This window comes from Carassius auratus, chromosome 16 (assembly GCF_003368295.1).
Source record: "Carassius auratus strain Wakin chromosome 16, ASM336829v1, whole genome shotgun sequence".
Taxonomy (NCBI): Eukaryota; Metazoa; Chordata; class Actinopteri; order Cypriniformes; family Cyprinidae; genus Carassius; species Carassius auratus.
Genome location: NC_039258.1, coordinates 1791666 through 1814419, shown reverse-complemented (window position 1 = coordinate 1814419; position 22754 = coordinate 1791666). Strand labels below are relative to the sequence as shown.

Here is a 22754-nt window from a genome sequence, read left to right as displayed (position 1 = left end):
CACTCTATTAGGAAATGCAATATAATCCAAGAAAAATTTTATGAATAGTGATGTAAATTATGAAATACTGGACAAATATTGATATAGATAATGAAATCATGAAAATTATTAATAAAATTAAATAAAAAAATGTACTACCCAATTTTATTATTATTATTATATAATAAATCATGGTTTCCACAAAAATATGAAGCAGAACAACTGTTTTCAACATTGATCATAATAAAAAATATTTTTGGAGCAGCAAATCAGCATGTCAGAATGATTTCTGAAGGATCATGTGACACTGAAGATTGGAGTGATGATGCTGAAAATTCAGCCTTTCATCAAAGGAATAAATAACATTTTAAAATAGAAAGCCCTTATTTGAAATAATAATAATATTTCACAATATTTTACTATATTGGTGATCAAACAAATGCTTCTTTCAAAAACATTAACAAATTTACCAACCCTAAACTTCCTGAAACTTACTGTAAATAAAGTTTTAATATGTTGTTAGCATGAATGTTTAATGCTGTATATATAAGCTTTAATATATATATATATATATATATATATATATATATATATATATATATATATTTCCCATGGGTTTCTAATGTTCATGTTTTACTCTTCAGAGTCTGATTCAAAAGACTGGTTCTCAGGAGAATTAACATACTGTACATACATTTACTCAAACTCCTGTCTAATTATTTACTGTCACACCCATATTACAATGAAAGCATATAGCATGAACAACACTGAACATGAGCTAAATAATAGAAATAGAGGGGACTTTACTTGATATAAAATGAGTCCATATTTTTATGACTAGTGCACTTTATTCCAAGTCTACAGGAACAGGCGGTTTTTGGCAGAATTGAACTATTCCCTGAAGCTTTCAGAGTAAGAAACTGTGCAACTAACTTGTTTTTCTCTTGATGACTCACCCTTTAGTGTGCTTCTGTGGTTGTTGCTGTTTAGGGGTCAGATCTCAGACAGGATGTGGATGTGTTGAAGGAATGAGGTCACTACAGGCACAAAAGAGTAACACGGGATGTGCCATGTTTGGTGAAGGCAGGGCCACCTCTGAACTGGCTGTAGGGCACGAGAGCGTTGCCTGTTGGGTCAAAGGGTCAGCGCTTGTTTTATTCTGTGCTAGCCATGCAACAGGCCTGACATGTCTTAACACTGAGGGGCAGAGGAGACGGGAGAGCTGCTTTATACAGATGCATTGTGACTTTGCAGGGTATTATGGCTTGCTGCAGTATTTCTTTCCTCCGGTCCATCACGACCATGTCAGATCCTGGTCAATCCTTTAGGTGGACGACCACGATGCTGTGAAACCCACCCTAGACATCTCTGAATAATTGCTTTGATTTTTTAATTAGAAGCTCTTGTAGGTACACGTTTTATGGCTTGTGTTCGAACTGTGTTTTAGAAGCACAGGATGTGCAGTTTTCAATGTCAGGTAGAACTGCCGTTGTTCTTTTTAACAGTATTCAGCTAAATTAGGAGAGAGGTATTTGAGGGAATCTGAAAAAAACTTGTCTAGAACATGTCTGGGTTATTCTTACTAAGAAAGAAATATGAAGTTATGTTATGTATAGGAAACTGGCAGCTTTTTTTAGGATCTTTTAAGTTCTGAAATGTGTTGCATAGTGACATTAATTTAACATGAGTAAATTTCTTTACAAGACTTTTCAATTCAGAATTTTATTTATATTATTTTAATAATTGTTGAAACAATTTTATTTAGAAAAAAAGTTTTCTTTTATTTTTTGATATTTTCGTCAGTCAAAAAGTCTTGAAAAACGTGTAATTTATTATGATTCATATATTTATATTACTTTTGATATGCATTTTTAAATGTACATTTACTTTCATAATTTCTATATATATATAAATTCCCCTTTGATTTCAAGTTAAACATTTTCTTTTGTTATTTTGTTGAATAGTCTGCTCATTAAATTCTTCTGATGCATGATCCTCGTGTCATCATTAGCACCGTAGTTTCACACAGTTGCATGCAGAGTCCAAAAAGAACACTTTGCAAGTGCCAAATGCTTGTAATAATTGGTTTTGGCAAGGAATAATAAAAAAAACTGGCCAATTGGTTGTTTTGAGGAAACAAAAACAAGGTTTCTCTTATTTTTGTATCAAAACACAGCTTGTAGCACTCAACACCCAATAAGCAAAGTTACAACATTATATTTGTGTTTGTGTATATATGCATTCTTATGTGTGACTGTATTAAAATACAGCATGCTTAGTGAATAATTAAAATGTTAGGGAGACAAATATACATTACAACATTAATGTAAAGATTTAGCACGTCATGTTAGCTGAGGTTAATAATCTCTGTGGGTGTTGTGCTGTGATATTGTGAACATATGTTTGACATCATAGCTGTTTTAATCGTGTGCTTGTGAATGACTGGAACACTGAACTGACCAATCAGCTTCCAGAAGCATCCTTTTTATAATGTATTATTTACCAGAGTATCTTGGAAGCAGCGATTTCTTCATTTGAGCCAAGTGTTGGCCGCTCTTGAAAGGCTGCTGTGAAGGATATGGTGCTCAGAGACAACATTATGTATGCGTGTTTATTGGACCTGCAGTATGTACTTGGAAAAGGCAGATCCTCTTGAGCCAAATGAGTAGGAAGTACACAGGGCTTGAGCAAAAAGCAGTAATAAAATTCAGCATTAGCTGCTAAAACATATCACATTCTCTGACCCCGCAGCCAACTCTCCAACGCTCCAAACATACCTATTTATACCAATTGCTTTTACACTTTTTATGCGCCTCATAATGTTCTCTGCAAGGTACAAGCTTGCTTTTCATTTTTAATCAAGATTTAAACCACTTCAAAGCGGCATGTTTAATCATCAAGTCTGTTCAGTTTATCATTACCCTGCAGGAATATCCAGCTACGTTTGATGGTACTTTGTTTTGCATAGCTTCTGGATGCTTATTTACGGTCATTGGCTGGTACAAGATATTAGTTTAAATATATATAGCTGACGGAATGTTAAAAGCTGCTAAGATCCTGGGTTAGCAAGGTTATGATGTTACAAAAGAACATTTTGAGCAGCATTTTGTCCAGAAAGATCTCAGTAAGGGTTTGTATGATATTTATCGACTGCAATACTATCGTAATTGTTGTTTTAACGATGTGCGAGCTGATGTTATCAAGCATAGACTATGTCACTGACGTTTATAAAGAAAGCAACAAAAACCCATCTTAAAAGCCTTTAAGCAATGTCTGCATGATGAAGCCTATTACAGTGCAGTAGGAATTACCCTATAATTATGAAATAATTGTTTTTTTATTATTTATATAGTAAAGTAAGATATTAGTGCGTGAGCTTCTAAATGATTCAACGGTTTTGAAAGATTAGTTTGAATAAATGATTCAATGAATCACTCATTAAGACAGGGACTTGCTGCCACCTACTGGCAGTTTTAGTCTCATGTTTATCCTTGACTGGCCTAAACCAGCAAAGGCATATCATTTAGTAGGGATGCTTGAGATATGTCCCTTTAAAAAGTGACTTCTAAATTGTCCCAAGCAATCATTTTGATCAAAAAAATTAAATATATGTGTAACCATTGTTGTAATTTCAGTTGCATCTGAAATAGATCATTCCATTGATATTTCCTGAAAAATACGCTAGGAAACTGAAAAGGTATCGGAAGTGTTTAAGACATATGTGCACAGTTCAATGCTTCTCTCATTTGCTCTTTTTACATTGACTGTCACTGTATATAGACTAATACAAATAGATCATTAAAATTAACTAAATTAAAAATAATTTCACAAATATTTATTACAGTGCTGATCAATTGAATATTCACTTAATGAGATGAACTATCTCTAACTGAACTGCACGAATAAAACTATTAAGTGGATTAGTCTACAAACTCAATCATGCACATTGTTTCCATCTGACATGCATTTTGAGGTGCAACTTGATCTGAAATGATGGTTCGCCAATCATTTGGTTTAGATTGGAACTTCAGAGATGGTTCACAAACCTTTTGATTCAGGTCGAGACTTCAGAGCGTGGAGCGTGAATCGTTTGATTTCGGAGGACTCGAACAGAGCGGGTTCGTGCTTGTTTTTTTTTATTCAGATTGGGACTTCTGAGTGCAGAAACCGAATCAATTGATTTTGTTCACGACTCTGTGTTCGTGAATCTTTTGATTCACATCAGGACTTAGGAATGCTTCTTGCAAATCTTTTTTTCTGATTTCTTTTTATTTAGACAGCACAAAAATCAAACCATTAAGGCAGTACAGTAAGTAAAAACAAAACAAAAATTATAAACAAAAGAAAATTAACCGTGGTTTTTCTGTAGTAAAAGTGTAGTAACCATGTTAAACCTTTTTTGTGTAACCACAGTGCAAATACCATGGTTAATATATGGTTATTGCAGCAAAACCAGGGTTAACTTGTAGTTACCATGGTTTAACTGTAGTAACCATGCTTTTTTGTTTTGTTTAGTTTTTTCACCTTGAGAGGACACATAGGATAAATATAGAGATGCCGTTTTCACTGCTTTAGGATTACCCTAACTTTGGATAGTTTCCAAATACTTGTCTGGATCACTTTAAACAAAGAAAAGAGGGTTAGAGGCAGATTTCTGTTTATATGTTCTCAAATCCAGCAACTATCCTACTAAATTGTCCCTATCAGTAATATTGATTGTCCCCACCAATGTCAAAATCAAAGCTACACCCTTGCAGGTCATCAAAAATAACGATATTTATATATTCTGTTTTTAGGGTATATCGAGGAGGCCTGCATCGTCCCCTGTCCGTCTGATTGTAAACTCAGCGAATGGTCCAACTGGTCACGATGCAGTAAATCCTGTGGCAGCGGGGTCAAAGTTCGCTCAAAATGGCTCAGAGAAAAGCCTTACAATGGAGGAAGACCCTGCCCAAAACTGGACCACCTTAACCAGGTAAACACCACACTTCCATATGCATGGAGAAATATATATATATATATATATATATATATATATATATATATATATATATATATATATATATATATATATATATTAAAAGATGTTAAATTATTTTTTAACAGTCCATTTTATACAGTCCATTGAGGTTCAGGGGTTTCAAATAATAAATCTGCTAAATAAAACTCTTAAAACTAAGTTTTAAAGGTGTTAGGTGTTAATGTACATTGTTCTATATATTCTACATTAAGTACCTGCTATTTCTGTTCCAACTCCATCTGTCTTCATAGACAGCATACTAACTGAAAGGAAACCTACAATACAGATTCACATTACATGTGACTATATATATTCAAATTTTACTATATTTATATTTTAAATATAGTAAAAGTAATAAAGTACTAAAATAACTAAAATAATTAAAATTGATAAATAAGCAATAATAAAAGCCAAAAACATAAAATGGCAAAAACTAAATTACTAAATCTAAAAGTAATTCAAGACAACAAAAAATACAATCTAATTGAAAATATTAACAAAATATTTAATAGTAGAGTTTTTCTTTGACACTCAAATAACACTAAAAGATACACATCATATGCAAATGATGTATTAAATAGTGCATTTTTATTTAGATTCAACAATTTTACTTAAAAAAAATGTTGTGTGTTCTGTTGTTGGATGTAATAATGGACATAGCAGTTGTCATTTACTCCCGACATTTGAGCCACTGAAGACGCAGAGGAGTATGTTTTTATTTTTTTATTTTTTAAGGATTGCACCCCCAATTTACCAAAATGCATTTATGTTTGCGTGAATCATTCATAATCCAGCTTGACTTTCAGAAGTAGTAAGTGCAAGTTTTTTTATGAATCTTTGCAAATAGCTTTTCCTAATAACGTGATAGTTAGCGAGTTAATTAAAGTCTCATGAGAACATCTCATCACTCCATGGAATAGAGGGGCGGGGTCAGCAGAGCTCATTAGCATTTAAAGGAACATGGACTTAAAATGACTTGCTTAAAACAAAATTGATTTTGACAAGGTAAAAAGGGTTTTTGTTTTACACTACCATTTAGCAAAAAAATTTAGCAAAGTATCTTATAGACTTTTCATTAAGACTCTGAAGAATCATATCAACTTGTGGAAAATGGCCATCCGATGACCCCTTTAAAATCATTTATCTTTCCTCATCCCCCATTTTGGATGGGTGTAGTTTGGATAGAGTGTATTGTAATGCACTGTGGGATTGCCAGAGGATACATGAAGTTCTACCTTAAAATTTGTCCAAAAGAAGGTATCAGCAGGCAAGCATGCTGATTTGACATTGCTTAAGGCATAGGAGCACACCTGTGATATCTTAAAATACTGCCTACATAGGCAGTTCACTAGGCTTTGGAACGATTACAAAGTCTCCCTCAATTTCTGGAACCATTGACTCTGATCATTCAGTAAAAATCACATGCTTAAAATCCAAGTGAATCTTAAATTATTCAGAGGTACTTGTCTTTTCATCTCTATTTTTATTTTATGTATTTTCTTTACTGAGATTTACTAGAAATATATGACACCGCATCAAAGTGTTTCTGAGATCTTTGCTCCTGTCAAATATGTATCCTTGATATTGGTTTAATCTTAGTGCTTTAGTGCTTTTTTTATATTAATTAAGAGATTATTAGGGGGGAGGTCATTTAGTATTACATTAAACAAATTTGAACATGTCTAGAGAAAGAAATTACACAGCCTTTTGTACTTTGTCCATGAGAGATCAAAACTTTACCTATTTATTTTCATTATATCATAAATCTCTGGTCTTGTGAACTGTTTAAACAATGGCATTTCTTAAAAAGAAACCACAATAAGAAGTGCATTTTTAACTGAACATGATGTTTTATGGTGCTTTGGTCTCTAGACGCAGATGTTCTAATGACATTTTTCTCCCACTCTCCAATAACGCTGCTCGGCCACAGGCACAGGTAAAAACACTTTCTTCTCATTTTTTTCTGTATTTCTTTGTTTTCTTTATTTATTTTTACATTTCTCATTCCAAAGTTGATTTAAATTTTTTAAAATCCACATTAAAGATATGGCACTGGCAACTGGTGCACTTGAATCAATAATGTTTTTTATTTTAGCATTTATTTATTTAAAAAATATATATATCTGTTGAATGAATATCCTGATTGTATTTCATTTCCTTTTTATTTATTTTCATCTTTGATTTGTTTATTTATTTTTTGTATTCATTTAGCTTTTTATTTCTTTTAATGTGTATTTATTTATTTATGACCATCTGTTGAATTAATATTCCATTGGGTTTATTTTTTTTTATTTTCCCAATTCTTTCAGTATATATAAAATTATTTCAGTTTAGTTATTGATCTAATTGACATTATGTTGACTTAATATTCTAGTGTTTTTGTTTTGATTTGTAATATTATTAATTAATTGATTTATTTTTATTAACTTTAATTGATTTATGTGTATATATATACATATTTTTAATATACTAAAAAAATCACAGAAATCAGGTTGTTAAACTGCTTTTATATATCTCCCAAATTTTAGTAGCACCAAAAACTGCAATTATTCATATTAAATGTAGTAGGTTTATGTAGAATAGGAAATAAAGCATATATTTAGTTTGACCTTTCACTGAACATGTTATACTCCTTATTCTCAAAAGCGTCTCATCTGTTTCAGTGAGAGGTGTTGGATAGTGTGTGAGTGTATATGGTCTGGTGTTGCAGGTGTATGAGGTGGTCCCGTGCGTCAGTGACTGCAGTCAGTATGTCTGGGTAGCTGAACCCTGGAGCGTGTGGAAGGTCAGTAACGTGGATCTGAAGGAGAACTGTGGCGAGGGCGTTCAGACCAGAAGAGTCAGGTGAGTGTCAGAGATGTCTTTCCTTACATTACTCTACTGTTACTGACATCACACTGTGCTCATCTCTGATGGTCCTGCAGGTGTATGTTGAACACAGTGGACGGTCCCTCTGATGCGGTGGAGGACTATCTGTGTGATCCAGAGGAGATGCCGCAGGGCACGAGGGAGAGCCGTCTGCCCTGTCCCGAGGACTGTGTGCTGTCCGACTGGAGCCCCTGGACCCCATGTGACCTGGTCAGGATTATCACTAATTCATTTTAATCCTGTTCACACTAGGGTTGCATCTCCACAATGATTTGATTTCTGTAATATTTCACTTCTTCTTTGAAAAGACCCTAGTAATGTCACAATTGAGAGGAGATCTCAGCAATGTCTCAGTGCATCAGATTTGCCAAGAGAGCAAAGTCTTCAATCAAAAGATCTCAGTATAAACTCAAACATTTCTCAGAACAAACAACTTGGCTACCATACACTATATGTATGATGATATCTTTTTAGCATTATGTGCAATATTTAGAATTGGCGTTTATTTTTACATTTTCAAGACTCACTTTTTTGTTTAGGTTTTAGTATTTTTGTTATTTGCTTTTGTCATTTTTCTTAGTTTTAAGTTTGTTTAGAGTTATTTTTATTTTTATTTAGTTTTAGGAATTGTAATAGTTACTAAACAACTTACAACAGTTTATTTCTGTTAGTTGTGAAGGCAATATTTCTAAGTTTTCCATCAGATTTTTTTTCCCACTTCAGCTTCACAAACCTAAACTTATTTTTAGTAATTTAGTAAGTTAGTTATTTGTTTTTGTCATTTTTTTTTTATTCTTTTTTTAATTTATATTTAATTCAGTTATTTCAGTTTTAGTAGTTTTTTTTTTTTTTTTTTCGGGGGAAAATATTTTAAGCTAGTTACTGTAATTTTTGTGAGTATTGTATTTATCTTTAATTCATTTTAGTTTAATTTATTATATAAATGTATTTCTTTAGTTAAAATTTAAGCTTTAATGATTTAAATACATTATTTCTTCTAGTTTCAAGTTAACGTTTTTAATAAAATATTAATATTTTATTACAGCTTTATTTAAATCCCCAAAATAATAGCAACACTGATTATCAATAACAACACTGATTCATTTTTTTTTTTTTTTTTTTTTTTTTTTATAATTTCTTTATTTTCCTAATCTTCTGAGACATCTGAGAAATCCCTTAAACCCCTTGAGTATTCTGAGCAATAACATTTTTGGCTTCTGCTAACAGGGACATCATTTTATCCTGGGCTGATATTATATTTCAGTTAGAGCCAACTTGCATTAAGGCATAAATAGTGGCATAAAAAATGAGAGCAGGTCACTTGTTAGACATTAAGTGAGCAGCTTGAGGAGAAATATGAGAGAATTATGAGCTCACTAACGTGAATGAACAGCAGTCTGTTTTATCGGCCTCTTAAAGCCGTGTTCTGGAAGAGGAGATCGAGAGAGGACGGCGTTTGCACTGCGTCTGCCTAAAGAGGGAGAGGACTGTCCAGTTAGCATGCAGACCGAGCCCTGTCTCCTGAACCACAACTGCTTTCACTACAGCTACAACATCACTGGTGAGGAGACCGAACTGCACAGTGTTTCCCCAAACAGGTTTGCTTCATTTGAGGAAAAAATAGAATGGAATGCAAATAAATAAAGAAAAATAAGTAAATATGTAAAAAAAAAAAAAAGAAAATGATAAAAAAAAAAGAAAATCCAGGTTTCCTGTGCTTGTTTGTAGGCTGCACAATTTGGCTAACATTTTGGCTTACACTTTATAACAACATGGCTTTAAAATAATAATAATAATATTAATAATAATAATAATAATTTAAAATGTGGTTATTATTAATTGTAGTTTTAAAAAGCAGCATGCATGGCCAATAATAATAATAATAATAATAATAATTAAAAATGTGGTTATTATTAATTGTAGTTTTAAAAAGCAGCATGCATGGCCAATAATCATAATAAATAAAAATGTTGTTATTATTATTTTTGGTTTAAGAAAACAGCACACATGGCTAATAATAATAATAATAATAATAATAATAATAATAATAATAATAAAAATTAGTATTATTATCCTTATTATTATGTAATAATTTCGTTTTTGTTATTATTGGCCAAACTCTGCAGCACTAAAACAAGGCCATTTTATATATATATATATATATATATATATAATATATATATATATATATATATATATATATATATATATATATATATATATATATATATATATATATATATAGGCCATGTGCAACCTTACAAACCTTACAAATTAATTGATTAATCGATGATTATTATTACTACTACTGCTTATTAAAATATAAAACCAGAAATATTAGTATTGTAATATTTCACTGTAAAAATAAAAAACCAGGTATTTAAGAAAAATAACAATTATAATAGTTTTATATTTGATATTACATTAAAATGGTAAAAGAGTCAGATTTATTTGTGTCTTAATTTCCCAAATGGTTTGCCCAACTATATCCTCTCTAAAGTTAATGGGACATTAACGATCCAAACCAATAAATGAAATCAGTATTTTTACCTCATAAAACATCCTGTTTCTCTCTAAAAATACACCACAGTACTGCAGTAAAGGTGGTTGTGAATGCCGTTTCTTGCTGACTTGAACACTTTCGTCCTTCTCTTTGGCTGCCTGCTGTTTTTTAGTTCTTGTAGTCTGGGCACTTCCTTTTCTCTTACTGTTTTGAGCTAGCGTTCACATGAATGAATCATTCAAGAGTTTGGATCATTACTGGAGCTGCTTCCTCCATCTGCTCAGACTTCATTCACGATTGCCCTCCAACAGCGTCAAAGTGAAGCGCAGCGGTGGAGACGGTGTCCTCAAACCATCCGCTCACGAGGACGCAAGCAACCTCTGACCTAGACGTGTAGTTTAATGAGAGCCCGCAGGGTGACATCTCTGTGTGTGTGTGTGTGTGTGTGTGTTCACTTAGACTGGAGCACCTGCCAATTAAGTGCCAGCGCTGTGTGTGGAATCGGTCTCAAGACGAGGATGCTGGACTGCGTTAGAAGTGACGGCAAATCTGTTGACCTCAAATACTGCGAGGAGGTTTGTGCATTTATGTACAGACACTGCCTCTTGTGAATATTATTACTGTCTTCTCAGTAGAAGTAGCGTAGCTAGAGTTGTCTTTTCCAGTACCAACAAGAGAATAGCGTTAAAGTTTTAGGAACGTTTGGGTTTTGCACTTTGATTCTGTGTTAATGAAAAGCTTCATGACTCTTATAACCCTCAGTGTCTGCTTTATTTTATGTTGTTAAGCAAAAACCTGTGCAATGTTAATATATATATGCAAATATTCTAATATAGTAATTATATATAGATATAAACACACACATACACAACCACACACACACACACACACACACACACATATATATATATATATATATATATATATTAAATTGTGTATATAACATTAGGTAATACAATTCAAATGTTTTGGTTCAGGAAGATTATTTTCATGTTTTTGAAATAAGTCTCTTTTGCTCATAAGACTAAGTGTTAATTGTTAATTTGATCACAAGTACAGTAAAAATAAAAATTATATATATCGCTGCATTTTAAATGTAAAACTATATTTTAAAATGTATTCTGCTAAGTTTTCAGCATTATTACATCATTCTTCAGTGTCACATGATCCTTCAGAAATCATGCTAATATACTGATTTGCACAATCTGAAAACAGTTGTACTTAATATTGTAGTGGAAGCTGTGGTATGTTTTTTCTGGATTATTTTATGAATAGAAGGTTCAAAAGATCAGCATTTATGTGAAATATAATTTTTTATGTAACTTAAAAATGTCTCTGCTGTCACTTTTGATCAATTGAATGTATCCTTGATAAATAAAAGTTTCAGTTTATATCAAACAAATTAATCTTACTGACCCAAAACTTGTAAACAGTATATTCCTCAAAAAATACTGTATGCCTTGTAGCTAGCACTGATAAAACATAAAAAATTAAGAAAATGTAATAAAATGTTTCAGTCTCTTTATAAAGTTAAGAAAATGTAATAAAATGTTTAAAGTCTCTTAATCAGTTATGATCTACTAATATAAATTTGAGATCAAGTTGAAAAGAAACAAGGTTATCTTTATAAACTGTAGGTTAATGTGAAAAGAGATGGCGAAAGATCAGTCAAATTCCGACAGCTCTGGTCATTTTAATTGCACCCTGTGGGCGATAAATCACATGCATGGCATATTAACCCTGTAACCCAGTTTTCAACCAACCCACTTTATATCAGGGTTACAAACCTCTCTAGTGTAGAACACAACTACTAAAAAAAAAAAAAGACGAAATTTCATGAATGCTTATTTCATTCCACAGCTGCGCTTAGAGAAGAAATGGCAGATGAATGCTTCCTGTACAGTGGAGTGTCCAGTCAACTGCCAGCTCTCTGATTGGTCAGCATGGTCCGACTGCTCACAGACCTGTGGTCTTGAAGGTAAAGCCAACAAAATGAATTCTTACTGCTGTATTAAATGTATTGGTAATTGTAAGCTACACACATTCAAAAGGTTGGGGACAGTTCGATTTTTTTAAGCCTGATTTTATTTGACCAAAATACATAAAAACCAGTAATATTATGAAGTAATATTCTTATTTACAATAAGCGTTTTCTATGTTAATATATGTTAACATTCCTGTGATGCAGAGCTGAATTTAAATTTTCCAGCGTCACATGATCCTTTAGAAATCATTCTAATACACCAATTTGCCACTCAAGACGAATTTATAATAATAATAATTATTATTATTATCAATGTTCAAATAATATATATTTTTTGTGGAAACCACAACCACATGTTTTTTTGTTGTTTTTTTTTGGATTGTTAATGAATAGAAAGTTCAAAATAACAGATTTTATTTGAAATAGAAATATTTTGTTATATTATAAATATCTGTCTTTAATTTAATGCATCCGAGCTGAATACAATTATAAAAATAAAAAAAAAGCCCAATAAATTGAACACAAAATTGGAAAACACAAACACTGTAGCAAGCTCAAAATAAAAATGTCGGACTTAAGTGGAACTTTAAAGTAAAGAGAAGCAAAGCAAAACAATGTCTTGGTGTCGTTGGTGCCATGCTCACCTGTTTGACGCTAGTTACGTATGTACAGTAGGCTGTAAATTTGAGCATGCAGAAAAAGAGAAAAAAGGAAGCATAGAAGAATGGAGCTAGAATTTGGAAACAGGAGATGAAATGGTGGACTTTGAGAAGGTACTGTTCGACAAAAACAGATGGAGGCAGCGCTAGATAGAAACTGACAGTCTGCCTGCCAAACACTTCCAAGATAAGACAGAAAAAGCAGAGCGAGACAGAAGGCGGTGCATTGTGTGCAGTTCTATGCTAAACACATGTGGGATGAGCTAGAGAGTTATCTGAGACTGCCGTGCCTTGAGCTAGACACTGAAAGATGAGTGTGTGTGTGTGTGTGTGTGTGTGTGTGTGTGTGTGTGTGTGTGTGTGTGTGTGTGTGTGTGTGTGTGCGCAAGCAGAGCACCAAATCTGTCAAAAACAGGATCAGGTCATATTTCACTCTGAAAAATCTCAACTGTTGTGACTTTATTTTTCACTCTCGTAATGTTCACTATCATTCAAAAGTTTGGGGTCTGCAATTTTTTTATTTTTTTTGGAAAGAAATTAATCATTTTATTCATGCAAGGATACAACACATTCATCAAAAGTCACAGTAATGGCATGTATAATGTCTATTTCAAATAAATGTTGCTCTTTTGAACTTTTCAATTTATCCAGAAACCTTGAAAAAAAAAGTATCATGATTCTACAAAAACGTATGAAGCAGCACAACTTGTTTTCCACATTGATAACAAGAGAAAAAGTTTCTTGAGCAGCAAATCAGCATATTAAAAAGATTTGTGAAGGATGATGTGACACCGAAGACTGGAGTAATGATGCTGAAAATTCAGCTTTGATCACAGGAATAAATTGCATTTTTTAATATATTCAAATAGCAAACTGTTTAGTTTTTTTTATTGTAATAATATTTCAAAATATCACAATTTTTACTGCATTTTTGTTGACAGGGCCTTCTAATAAAAAATTTTTTTTTTACCTCAAACCTTTGCTTGGTAGTGTGAAAAATCTCTTCTAAAAGTATTGCAAAAAAAAAAAAAAATATATATATATATATATAATATTTTTTTTTGCAATGATATAATTGTGAAGTATTTTTAACAACATAAAAAGTCATATTAGCATATTCTTACTGTGGTATAGAAAAGGATTTTTGAGGTCAGCTATATCTTTAGATGGTGTTGCTCTCTGTGGAACTGAAGCTCAAACTCAATTCTCTGTCTTATGTCTCACTTCCTCAGGGAAGATGTATCGCAGACGGACGGTGGTTGAGGCGTCTCAGGGGGACGGCAGGCCGTGTCCGTCTCAGATGGAGCAGTGGAAGCCGTGTCCTGTGAGACCCTGCTACAGATGGCAGTACGGCCCGTGGTCCGAGTGCCGTGTCGAGGTCTTTCTCAGTTCTTATAGATCAAACGGCTGAATGTAAATTCACAGATCCGAGGTCATCAAATCTGAACCTAAGCACTGCAAGATGAAAATGCATTCACATTCAAAGAAAAAAATCTATGTTTTGTGAACTAGCAAAGGTTCTAGGGCAAGACCATATTTCACCATTCATAAATAATAATAAAAAACATTTAATTGTCAAAGTCAAACAATCCACACTAAGGTTTACAATAGTACCACGTTCATAGGTGATTTTTATTTTATAAAATATACAGTAAAACTATACAATTGGGAAATAATGTTACTATTTAAAATAACAGTTTTATATTTGAATATATTTTAAAATGTCATTTATTCCTGTGATGCACAGCTGTATTTTCAGCATCATTGCTCCATTCTTCAGTGTCACATGATCCTTCAGAAATCATTCTAGTATACAGATTTACTGCTCAACAAAAATCTATTATTACTATCAATGTTAAAAACAGTTGTGCTGTTTAATATGTTTGTGGAAATTATAATTTTTTTCAGGATTCGTTGAAGAATATAAGGTTCAGAAGATTAATATTTTTGATAGAAATTAATATAAATACACTGTAAAAAAAAAAAAAAACTCTCCAAACTCAAAAATTTCTAGTGACTGGTTACATCAAAATTTTTCAATTGTCCTAATTGAATTTATACAATTTTATTCACAAATTAGTTTTTTTTTATTTTATTTTTCTTTACGTTGCATTAAAATGATATTAATGCCCTTTTTAAACAATATAATGCACCATTGCTCAATTAAATTTTACTTAAAAAAAAAAAAAACTTTTGAACAGTTGTGTACATCCCTAATCTGTGACAAGTTTATCATCTAATCTTTTGCTTTAGTTTCTATATTCTACTAATCTCCATTGTGACTCATGAAATTGAAAGTTTTAGTATTTATTGAACTGTATTGTACAGCAGAACAATGGTTGGAGCGAAACACCTCAGTCGCCCAACGGCACACGCTCTGAATACGTTAACGACCCGCGCTGGAACTCCTCGCTCTTCCAACACCTTGTTTTCCAATCTCGCTGTCAACCTCGTCTTCTCTTCTATTATTCTCTCTGATCCTCCTCCGGTTCAATCCTGCTTTTGATCTTTGGATTTAGGAAGTGTTTATGACTGCTCGGCGCTCACATCTGAACGTGTGTGTATATGTGTGTGTGTGTTGTAGGAGGTGGTGTGTGGGGTGGGCCTGCGTTTCCGGAACCTGTCGTGCTTTGTATCAGACGGCTCTGTCGATGGGAAGAGCAGCACTGTAGAGGAAGAGCTCTGTGCTGGACTGGAGCAGGCCGTTGATGGAGATAAGAATATTGTTCTGGAGGAGACCTGCACCTTACCCTGCCCTGGTAACAGACTCTTATTGGGACATACAGCATAAAATACTAAGAAAAAAACAGTACCCAAGAATGGCAACCCTATAGATTTGTTGGTTTTATTTTTAATATAAAGTCCATGTAATATTGAATGAATGCACTACCAGTTAAAAGTATTTTAGCAGTAATTTTCTTTTAAAGAAGTCTCTTCTGCTCACCAAGCCTGCATTGATTTGGTCCACAGAAACAGTATATTTTTACTATTTAAAAATAACTTTTCTATTTGAATATATGTATACATTTTTTTTAATATAGTCCTGTCATTTCAATACCGAATTTTTAGCAGCCCAACCCTGAAATCTCAATTTACTCCTTTTGAATATTGGATAGTGCTCGCAAACGATTTATCACGATTAATTGCTTCCAAAATAAAAACAATTGTTTACATAATATATGTGTGTGTACTGTGTATATTTATTATGTATATATAAATACAAACACATGCATGTACATATTTAAGAAAAAATTTTGTTTATATAATATAATATAAATTCTATAAATATATACATGTAAATGCATGTAAATATTTTCTAAATATATACACTGTATGTGTGTGATTTTATATATACATATTAAATATACACATTGCACACACATATATATATATTATGTAAACAAAAACTTTTATTTTGGAAGCGATTAATCTTGATGAATCGTTTGACAGTACTAATATATATATGTGTGTGTATATATATATATATATATATATATATACACACACACACACACACACACACAATATATAGATATCTGAGAATTGTTCTATAATATATAATCTAAAATATTTTTCCTTTAATAGCTTCAATGTAATTCCCAGCATGTTTATATATATATATACATATTTATATTTATATATATATATATATATATATATATATATATATATATATATATATATATATATATATATATATATATATATATATATATATATATATATATATAATTCTATTGTAGATAACATTCTTAAAATGGTAGATATGTCTACATTTGACCTACTTTAAATTATAAGTGAATTATTACATGTCAATTAGAGTTTTACAGCTTCTCCAATGCTTCTGTTGTTCTCATGCTGAAGTGAGCTGGTTATCTCTGGTGTTGATCTGTTCAGGTGACTGTTACCTGATGGAGTGGTCCGACTGGAGCCCGTGTCAGAGTGTGTGTGTGAAGGGCCAGCGTCTGGACTTCACTCCGGTGCAGGTCCGTTCACGTGCCGTCATCGCTCAGGAGCCGGAGAACATCGCTCAGTGTCCCGATCTGGAGTGGCAGACCCGGCCCTGCAGCAGTGAGACACATGCTCATCTATCTCATTGGAATAAACACTCTGCTCTACTTTTGATTTTATTCAACATGAAGAATTGTATTAATTCAACATTTTAGAACACACATCATTTGTTTTATAGTGGCATCATCTTCACTTGTTTGGAATACTTTTAAAAATAGTACTTGTTATGGAAATAATATACTTTGTGATGTGATCTTTCAGGATACTTAATTGCATGTTAATTGTAATAACATGATTATAGTCTAAATTTAAATGAAATGCAATTATTTGAATGTAAGAGTTTTTTTGATCCATGTAAGTAGAATCTAAGTACATCTCTGTATCTAATTTCATAATTACATGAAGCATTTATGCAAAACTAAAATATACTTTAAATATAGTCATGAAAGTGCCTTTTATTGCAGTAATATTATATTATCTGCAAGTACAGTTTTCAAAAATATACTTTTAAGATTTAAAGTTGCACTATAAGTGCACGTTAAATACAATTATACATACTTCCTTTTCACAAGGGCATGCATATATTTATGTGCATGTATTTAGGAATTATACATGAAATACAGTTGATTTGTTACAAATGCAAATGCATGCTCTTTTAAAGGGATGTTTAACCCAAAAATGAAAAAAGTGTTGTTATTTTTCACAATATACTTGTTGCAAACCTGTTATTTTCTTCGGTCAAATACAAAAGAAGATATTTTGAAGAATATTGGCAACCAAACAGTTGACGGTATGCATAGACTTTCATAGTATTATTTTTTTATACTTTGGCCACCGTCAACCATGCACTTGATTCACATTTTGGTCCATCTTAATATATATATATTTTTTAAACAAGATTGTATGAAAACACCCTTATCGAGTCTCTCTACAGCTGTCTAAAAGTGTACAGCCGCAGAATGTATATTTACTCAAATCAATCATTACTTATTGATTTCCATCTAGATGGGGAGTGTTATGAGTACCAGTGGATGGGCAATCCTCAGCTGATCTGGTGTCAGCGCTCGGATGGAATAAACGTCACAGGTGCTGTACTACGCCGCTTCACATCTGTTTCTTTACGTCACATGAATAAGCAGCCAGTGAGGAATAACAGATACCAGTACAAACCATCAGAGCCACTTTGCTAATGGGTCATTAAAAAAATTAACAGACTTAGTATGCATCAATCAATTTCAAGATTTCAGGTTAAAATATGTATGCATGTACAGTATAAAACAATGAGTACATCTTAGGTTCTGTTGGTATTTTGCCACTTTTAAATGCCTTTTTGCCTTCACGAGGTCATATTTACTGTAATAGTCCTGTGGTGTGACAAATGAATTTTTGTAGCTTCTGAATAAATGAGCTCATGAAAGCTGCATGCATAATAATTTAAAAAACGAATTATGTGAGCTCTCTTTTAAATACAGTGTTTTTAGATGGTGTATATTATCATCACGCACTACAGAACATATGATACACACAGAATGCAGTATATAGTGTAATATGTATATTGTGCAAAAGATGCCCTTTTTCTAGCATATGTATGCACATTTCTAAATGTCCTAAGCCGAGTTGTTGTCAAAAGCTTGAAAATGATCTCTACCCTGTTATTTCTTCCAGGTGGATGCCCTCCAGCGCTACTGCCAGGGACGGACCAGTCATGTGATCCACCTTGTGACAAACCACAGTCATTTTGCTCAGAGGTAAGACACAAGAGGATTGTGGGATTACTGCAGTTCTGAGCCTGAAAGTCTGTAACTACAGACAGTTGCTACAGCTGCAATTATCATAATGAATGCAACAGAAAATCATGGTCATAAGCTGTACTTTTGTTTTATTTTTGGATGCAACTGCTCTATATTTCTGAAGCATGCTCAATTAGTTTATGTGTTTGCAAGACCCATTTTAATCAGCTTAAGAAAAGAAGTGCATACAAAGTCATAGCTGTACAAATACTTTTAGTTGATTTTTTAAGCATGCATTGTTTTGGGGATAATTTTACACACAACCCCTTACACATAAAAAAAAAAAAATGTGCGAATGTTCTCTATTTTTCACTAGGGTTGGGTTATAACATTTATTTTCAGATATTTTTTGTAGGCCAAACCAGAAGTTAACATCACACTGGTTCCTTTAACCAAAACCCAGCATTATTTTTCCACTGGCTTTTGGATTATTGCAGAAAATGATCTCTGTGACCACTAGCAAAGGTTTATGAATCTTACACGTTTTGTTCATCAAGCTGATCTTCACAAAGGAGCACAACTTTTATGAATTGTGAAGCCTAAATTCAATCAGCAGAAGTAAAAAGCTAAAGTTAGGCTATAAATGAACTACACCACAGTTGCACAACTTCATCGACTCCACCATTAATTAAGCTTCAACAGCTACTTCTGTGTTTACTTAAAAAAAGTACCATGTTGGAAAGTTTGCAAGAGCGTGGTTATAAGTGCAGCAACGTTGTTAAATCAGCTAATGAGTAGATGAGTTTATCTGTTCAGTGTGATGACATTTAATGTCCCCGACAAACTCTGTAGTCATATTCAGCAACAAAAATAGACATGCCGAATTACTGATATATTTTATGCCATAGAATAAAATGAGCTTGTGTTAACCACCGACCTTATTTCAGGTGCATTAAACCAAAAACCCACTGAAAAAAACATTGACCTTTAAGAACAGAGTGCAGAAATATTTTTGTTTTAGGACTGAACTGGGTCACAAGCTTTGAGAGGAAGCAGAAAGCGTGACGGTATTTAAGTGCCTTTGCTGCCCCCTGCAGGAGGGTGTATGTATGTGCGAGGAGGGCTATACAGAGGTGCTGACGGCTGAGGGGATGCTGGAGCAGTGTACACCCATCCCTGTGCTCGAAATCCCCACCGCAGGGGACAAAAAATCTGATGTGAAGACCAGCCGGGCGGTCAACCCCACCCTGCCCTCCACTGTACAGCCTGGACGTGTCGGGCGCACCTGGTACCTGCAACCCTTTGGACCAGGTAAACGTTACATTTCGATTTCTTTAGTCCCGTTTCTCTTAAACATGTATTTTATGTAATTGTGCTGAAAGGTCTAAAAAGATATATTACTCTGCAAAAACTTTTAATGTAAATAATTTTTAACACTGTTTTATTGAATGACAATTGTGTTTTTATTGAAGTTTGTTTTTTGTCATGGAAAAACAAAACAATTTTTATTTTATTTTATTTTTTGCACTGAATTCTGAGTTTACATATTGCAATTCAGGTTTTTTTTCCCACCTCAAAATTAAAAAATAAGTACTATAATTGCCAGAACTCAGAGTTAGTTGTTTGAAATTTCTCTTTTGTAGTCTTTTGCGTTAAGATACAAACCAACTTAATATAGTTTTGCATTTTGCTTCTGTTTATTGTCCTATGCTAAATATTTTTGACCTCTTTAGATGGAAAGCTGAAGACGTGGGTGTATGGCGTGGCGGCAGGTGTTTTTGTCCTCCTGGTATTTATAGTGTCAATGATTTACCTCGCATGGTACGAAAGACAACCCTTTCAACGCTTTCGCTTCATCATCACTCGTTTTATTTTCTCATTCACTCCATGCATTCGTTTGGTTCTGTTTTTCTTTAACTCGTATCCCACCCTCATCCATGCCTCCCTCACCTTCATGAGCAGCAGTTACTGTGCCATGCGGCGGTCTCTCGGGACGCCAGATTCTGCCAATGGTACGGTGGTATGGATGGGCCAAGATGCCCATGAGCTGACCTACACCTGCCCTGAGTGCCAGCAGCCGAGTCAAGAGTCAAGAGCCAGTTAAAGGCTGGAGAAACAGGCTCCTGATGTCCTAACATCTCAGCCGCCTCTGCCTCGTGCCTCCTCCTCAGTCTGTGCCTTACGTTCTGATGCTAAATGCATCAAGCTGCCCGGGTAGGCTGCTTATTTATGGTTTACTGGTTTAGAAAAGGGTTTAACAAAATATCTTCAAATCCTAGTGAGCTGAATTGGTTCCTACTGCCTACATACTGCCTTCTAAGCATGGTTATTATCAGTAGCTAAAACTACAATTATTAACAGTCAGTTACTCAAAAGTAGTGTTAATTTATATAAAACAAAAATATTTGGTGACAACTTTTTTTTTTCTTTCCGATTGTAAAGACAACTCTGACATTAAACACTGACTATATCAACATGCAACATAGTTGACAAAAAAAAAAAAGCATGAGAAGACAAAATGTACCGTAAATTTTACAACAAAAAAAAAAACCCTCTATATATCCATATATAGACACATTTTCATTATTGTGGTTGCCAGATTGTTAGCAATCTTGTTTGCTTTGCTAACAATTTTGTAGTTGTGATCTATGTTTATGGATTGGACTATGTTTGTGTTATTGTGGTATTATGGACCATGTTTGTATTATGTATTATGGATTTTTAAAGTGGAAGCTCTGACAAGGGGATTTAACCATCTGGCAAAGACAATAATGAAAATGTGTGTGTGTTTATATATTTATATATATGCTTGACTATAAATATTGTAATTATTATTAGGAATTTTGCTGCTTTAGCTTTTAATAGAAGCTTTGAATTTGACTAGTTTTCTTAATGTGGACTGAAGAGAGTTTAAATTTATATGATAACTGAATAAATCAGGAGACTAGATGAGGTAAATTTAACCATGTGTAGGAGTTGACTTCACTTTATTTGTGCTTGTAGGTGAAATACATTTTTCATATAATTTCTCAAATGACAACAATTATGATCGGTAGTCAGGATTGTGATTTTTTTTATAAAAATATTTGTTATTATCTGTTGAACCATTTTGCAGCATGACAAAAATATGACATTTTCCTTGACAAAAACTAGAATAAAATTCTTAGACTTTAACCTGTTGAAACTTGACAAAAAAAAAAAAAAACAGGATAGGTTGACTTAATATGATAAAAAAAATAATAATAATAATTGACACAGAGCTAAAATGAAGACTTAATCTAAAACAAAATTAACACTGCTCAAAATAAATGTTAACTGAAATTAAAAAAAATAAAATAAAAATGTCTTATTTCTGCTATAGTTGCAACATTTCTTATTTTCATTTAGTTTCATTTAGTTTGTTGGAATATTAAAATAACTAAAACTAAATAAAATAAACCTTTATAAACACATGTTAAGCACAGATACAACAAAATAGAATTCTTTTTAACTAAAATTAAAATGAAAACAAAATATAAAAAAATGTAATTTAAATGAAATAGTTAAATAATAGCATAAATAGTAATATAATAAAATGTATAGTATATCAGTGAAAGTCCACAAATTGCCTACTTTTTAATTCTAGTAAACTATTTTTATCTTGATTCATAATCAACATTTCACCCACTTTGTCTGTCATTATTATATTCCGGAATGATTTTGGGGATTGCATTCTTTCTCTGTGATGGATACATTTGAATTATGCCCAAATGAGGTGTTTCAATAGGCAGCATTATCATGTTTCCTACATTTTGGAACAGACTTTGCATCTATTATGCCTGAAAATGTTTCCTGTGGGGGCAGCTCACTAGGTTTTGGAGCAGCAACTTTTTTTATGATTATATGTTGCAATAATGCTGTAAACAAATTAGGCCAGTGCAGTCTTTAATGAAGTCCAACTGCTTTACACGTCATTTTGCACCGATCATATTTCATCATAAGTCATTACTGATCATCATAA

The 22754-nt window shown here is 32.8% G+C and overlaps 1 protein-coding gene across 1 annotated transcript in view; it reads left to right on the top strand.

Annotated features, from left to right (window-relative positions):
* The window catches only part of LOC113115704 (thrombospondin type-1 domain-containing protein 7A-like), a 114094-nt gene extending 93126 nt beyond the window's left edge, over positions 1 to 20968 (top strand). Inside the window, exons 16-30 of the mRNA XM_026283256.1 lie at positions 4776 to 4954; positions 6930 to 6935; positions 7710 to 7843; positions 7924 to 8077; positions 9287 to 9428; positions 10830 to 10945; positions 12231 to 12348; positions 14246 to 14391; positions 15598 to 15772; positions 16911 to 17084; positions 18030 to 18110; positions 18690 to 18772; positions 19852 to 20065; positions 20488 to 20575; positions 20717 to 20968. Of these exons, the coding sequence (XP_026139041.1) occupies positions 4776 to 4954; positions 6930 to 6935; positions 7710 to 7843; positions 7924 to 8077; positions 9287 to 9428; positions 10830 to 10945; positions 12231 to 12348; positions 14246 to 14391; positions 15598 to 15772; positions 16911 to 17084; positions 18030 to 18110; positions 18690 to 18772; positions 19852 to 20065; positions 20488 to 20575; positions 20717 to 20858 (1952 nt within the window). The 3' untranslated portion in view covers positions 20859 to 20968. The remainder of the gene's footprint in view (positions 1 to 4775; positions 4955 to 6929; positions 6936 to 7709; positions 7844 to 7923; positions 8078 to 9286; positions 9429 to 10829; positions 10946 to 12230; positions 12349 to 14245; positions 14392 to 15597; positions 15773 to 16910; positions 17085 to 18029; positions 18111 to 18689; positions 18773 to 19851; positions 20066 to 20487; positions 20576 to 20716) is intronic.
* The last annotated feature ends 1786 nt before the right edge of the window (positions 20969 to 22754 follow it).